The sequence below is a fragment of the Formica exsecta genome, unplaced genomic scaffold (genome assembly GCF_003651465.1).
Source record: "Formica exsecta isolate Colony F162 unplaced genomic scaffold, ASM365146v1 scaffold122, whole genome shotgun sequence".
In the NCBI taxonomy this organism is placed as follows: domain Eukaryota; kingdom Metazoa; phylum Arthropoda; class Insecta; order Hymenoptera; family Formicidae; genus Formica; species Formica exsecta.
Genome location: NW_021848556.1, coordinates 438,351 through 443,480, shown reverse-complemented (window position 1 = coordinate 443,480; position 5,130 = coordinate 438,351). Strand labels below are relative to the sequence as shown.

Below are 5,130 nucleotides of genomic sequence, written 5' to 3'. Positions count from 1 at the left end.
GATCTTTCTTGGGCCCTCCCCGTTTGTATTTTTTTTTTTTTTTTTTTCTTAAATATTATTTACAAGAAAAAAAATATTATTTACAAGAAAACGTGTGCGTACCGCTCTTTTCAGATATGGCACTTCGTAATCGGTCGATTTTACTGTCATTTTGTCGGTGACTCTCCTCAACGCCGAGATACACAACACTTCACTTTCACTGTTCGACTCGCGATAGACGAAAAATAAAGAAAAAAAATTGCATATGCCGCGTCAGATCGCTTGTCTCCGACACCGACTTTAGTTGTCGTTCTCCAGTGTCTCGGAACACGTGCTAAAGACTGCTGGGTCGGTCCCCCCGCCGTACGTTCTTATACTAGGAGACTCCGCGACGCACACACACACACCCGCGAGCACATGTGTGATGCAAGAACGTGCGTTTCTATCCGGAAGGTGTATGTAAACGCGTATCTCTATCCAAGTATGTACATGCGCGCGCGTTTAATATGGCGCTCCAATGTTACGCGGCGAATTTTTTTTTTTTGCTGGATGTACATAGTGCAAACATGTACATACACGCGCACATCATTTCCATGGAGAACTGATACTTCGTTCGAGTTACGCGCAGGGACTTTGTGTGCCGAGCAAGCAAAGGCGTAAGCAGCACATATAAGTATTTTGTTAATATAAATCTACTCTCGTAGGTAGTTTGATCGAGAGAAAAGGATCAATCTGTAATAATTCTCCGAATCTTAGAGAATCAATTATTTAATCTCATAAAGGCGTGAATTTTACTCTTCAAATTATTAATTCATTTATTATAAATTAATTAATTTTTGTGGGCTGTTATTTATTTAGATCAATCTTTGATGTCTCATAAAAACATTAATCACTTGTATTATCTGTCTCATTAATAACATCCAAGAAAAACGCGCATATGTCGCCGACGCGAGATACACGCGTATATCAAATTATACGGTATAAATAATTTATTCTCGCACAAAAAAAAATGTCATGCCGATGTTAATTCGCGCGCGGAAAATGTAGGAATTGCAGGGTCATAATAGAACGACGAGAATAGCAAATGAAGCGCATCATCATCATAATGTCCACAGGCGTGTGTTTACATATACATAGAAAATAGCTCGCATAAATATTTATCGGCACATTTTTCGACAATATCCCCGCGTGTCTTCTTTTGACGTCGGCAGGTCCGATAGCCGAGTGTACTTTGTACGCGAAAATATGGTAATAATTCACGGCGCATCTATTACATCGACGATTTCTTACCACTTGTACTATGCACTGGTGCGATAATAATTCATGAGAAATTCTACATATTTGTGTGCGCATCTCGCGAACTTTAGACTCTTCTAAAAAAGAAAAAAAAAAAGAAAAAGAAAGAAATATAAATATCGTTATCGACAATCTCTATATTTGTATTTGCTCTTTAACCGCGTCATCTATTTATTCCTATTTCCCATATTCTTCTTCAAAGGTCTCCGAGGGTACGTTTATTCCATTCTCAATAAAGAAAGTATTTTGTAAACAAAACAAACTGTAGCTTTCCATTTTATCGTCGAACTTTTCCAACCCTCATCTGCATAAGATAATTCGATTCGAGTAAAATTGACATAAGAACGAGATCAGATCTCTCCTCTCTCGCAAGTTTTAAAATATTTGATTTCTGCACACGTGCTACACATTTGCGATGTATTGATTATTGGATTTCGCGCGATGGATAAGTAACAATGTTTCTGTACAATATTACACTATGTACCGAGAAAGACAAATTACTTCGCGCGTTATCTCGTGCTTTTTATGCGCCAATGCAAATGAGAAACCCAAAGTTTGCGCAACGTCTCCGAGTCTCGTGATGCATAGCCCGTCGTTTGGTGCTTCTTCTGTAAAAAAAAAAAAGGAACACGCTCTATCGCGATAAAAGGAGTTGTTGAACTACACAGAATCAGCTGTTTCATACGTTATGCACACGTTGTTCTCCTCGATCGATTCGGAATATTACTTCGAATGACACAACAGAATCGTATTAATAACAATGAGGAGTAGTACAATACATTTGAGGCGATGTTCGCAAGTAGAAACGACTTCTTGAAAATGTAGAAAGAAAAAAAGAAGCGTTACGTAAAGGAGCACTTATAGTGTGAATATGAATTTCAACGGCTCGTTGCTAAACATCCATTATTAATGTAGACGGAAACGATACGATGTTCTCGATTAAAATTGCATACGAATCAGTAGATAGATGTGTTGAAACGTGTTCATTCACAATAACAAGAACAAGTTAAAACGAAAGTAATACCTATTTATATGTCATGGAATATTTAATCATCCCGAAATCAGGAATTACTTTTAAAAATCTGGCCAAACGTGAAATAAAAAGAGTTAAATATATTTAATTCTTTCTATTATATTTTAATATATTTTAATTATACATTTATTTTAAATTTTCTCTCCCTCTTTTCGTTAGATTAAAAATGATAGATAGAAATAGAAATATTAAATAATTGATAAAAAAATCTCTGAATTTGCAAGGAGATTGAAAATCTATAATGTGGAATGACGAAAAAAAAAAATTATTATTGATCCAATCGACTTTAATTCATTAATTTTTTGCGAGGACGAAAAACAAGGTCATGCCATGCGTTCGCAAAACGAAAAAGAAACATGCTTAGTCAAGCTGAAAATGTAAATAGCGAACGTTCCTTCATGTTTTCCTTCGTATCTATTTCTTCACTGTGATATTCATTAACTGGCGTATATCATGAACTTGATACAGAAGCATGATCAACCGAGATTATCAATGCTAAAGAGAGAAGCTTATACCGACGTAAGGTCGCTATTAGATACTTCGCGTTAAGGACGTTAATTACCACGTTACATAAAAAAATGTAAATATACAGAAAAAAAAGAAGTTTGACGTATCACGGTGACTCATCGAAAAGTGAGATAATTTTTATGATATATAAAAATGTGGAGAAAGTAGAATATGAAATATTGCGGGCGATTAACGAAGAGGAAGAGATCTCGCACGGTTTAATTAATCAAGCCTTTACTGATGACCGAATAAATAACGTAATATTCGTTCTCATCTAATGTAAGTTTAATTTCGGTTCTCTAATGGTATCTTAATGCCGTAGTTATAAACGTGGTTAATGTTAAAAATTGATAGATTGCTACCCGCATGTACCCGCGCTTTCGTTCAAAGAAGTTGACTTGGCTCAATCAAGGTACAATCCCCAGAGCCAATTGGTGAAATCGCGTTGTATTACTGGAACACTGAGCGATATTGATCGCACGCAAGGCACAGACAACACGGATAAAGCGATTTAGCTCACGGTCGGCGAATGCACGGTCGTGAAACCTTGGATACGATATAAATTCACATTTCCGCGTTATCTTCCATTGTCCTCTGATTTTCTCTTGAACTTTTCTACATTAGAGATTGGAATTTATCTTGAAGTCATTACACTTTATCTAAGAATGAAGTCCCCGTAAATCTCTTTTAATTCATTTATCTTTTATACAGCGTATTATAAACGAATCGTCTCTCTCTCTTTTTTATTGCAAAATTCATGAGAAGTTTCCCATCTAAGGACAGAACGACGTCCTTGCAGAAAAATAAACGAATTAAGATAGACTGACATAAGAATCTATTTTGCAAAATTGAAATTCTAATCCGGGGCAAGATACGCGGTGGAAGATAGCTTTCAAACTCTTGTATTTTTTCACGATGATTAAAATGTATGTTCTCTAGAGGAGACCAAAAATTTTGAATTTAATTGCAAAGCTTCATAAAAAAAGAAGAAAATGCGGTTTTCAATATTTTTCGAGATTAGTCCTGCGCTAAAGGATACCGGATCGCTCATGACCCATATCTTAAAAATATTTAATAATTCATGCGATAATCAAAATTTAATATGTGCATTATATAAAAATATCAATAATTTTTATTTTAAAAATATTTTTCATTCTTTTTTAATTATATTATATACGATCAGTATTTTTTAAGAAAGTAAGTACATAAAATTAAAAAAAATCCATTATAAAATTTTGTTCTGCAATATAAAAGAAATTTTGTCAAAATTTACCCAGCGTCCGTTGTGTGTGCGATTGTTATGCAGTCGCAGTTCAAAGATTAATTCGTTTTCGATAATAAATTCGTCTCGTATAATTTTTCGCAAGAATATAAAATAAGCCTTTCGTCATTTATCGAGCGCATTTAGGTGATAATCCATGACTATTTGATCGGAGGCGACGCCTATGATTCCTAAAGTCGTTTCAGCGTCTGACGACGTCGATCCGCGCGTTGCGTGCGCCATAAGCGTTGCGTGTGTCGCGGCACGCACACGGTTCCTATTATTATACGTATATGTGATTACTACGGTCACGCTATATATATATATATATATATATATATATATAAGGTATACGTAAAGGGACATTTTTGTCGCAAAATTCCAGACTGCCATGACGTGTCATGTCTCAAGAACGACCTATTCGTTCACACGCATGTATGCGTGTGTGTGTGAGCGTCACGAGATCCTCTCGCATTGGCCGTAATAAAGGCACGTCGCGCCGCGGTTGGCGCAGCCGATGGTCGAGCCTCCCGATTAGAAAGAGAAAAAGAGAGCGGCGGCGACGAGAAGGGAACTCGAATGTGCTAAAAATAGCATGCGCAACGTATGCTGCCTGTTTTCGAGACGCCGTTGTCCAGGTTACTTCAAACCACTAATTTCGCCGCTCCCTGTGAAAAGCAAATAGACGCGCCTCTGACAACAAAGGGTCCGCGATTATATTTACAATAGATGAATTTATCCCTTTTTATTCTTCGAGACACAATCGGGAGTCCCTAGCCCTTCGATTTTGGGACTCGGAATTTCTGGTTCAAATGGAAAATCTGCGAACCATATGGTGCGAATATATATATTTCTCTCTCGTTTCTCCAATCTTGTTAAAAAAAATTTACAGACACGTACACACATACTTATGTAATGTACTTATTGTTAGCAGTACATAAAAAAAATATTTTTAAATGAAGAAGTAATTGTAATGGTATTTTTTATGTTGTAATTATATATATATTATGTTATTGTTTTTACATATTTTTTTATTTTATAATAATTTTATCTT

General features: G+C 35.8%; 1 protein-coding gene across 5 annotated transcripts in view; it reads right to left on the bottom strand.

Moving 5' to 3' along the window:
• Positions 1 to 5,130, bottom strand: part of LOC115245581 (solute carrier family 2, facilitated glucose transporter member 1-like) — a 28,010-nt gene that overhangs the window by 5,301 nt on the left and 17,579 nt on the right. The window contains exon 1 of one of the 5 annotated variants that reach the window (XM_029823968.1): positions 103 to 1,358. The exons of the other annotated variants lie outside the window; for them this stretch is intronic. Within the exon in view, the coding sequence (XP_029679828.1) occupies positions 103 to 150 (48 nt within the window). The 5' untranslated portion in view covers positions 151 to 1,358. Of the gene's footprint in view, positions 1 to 102; positions 1,359 to 5,130 lie in introns of those variants that run through there. 5 annotated transcript variants of the gene reach the window in all.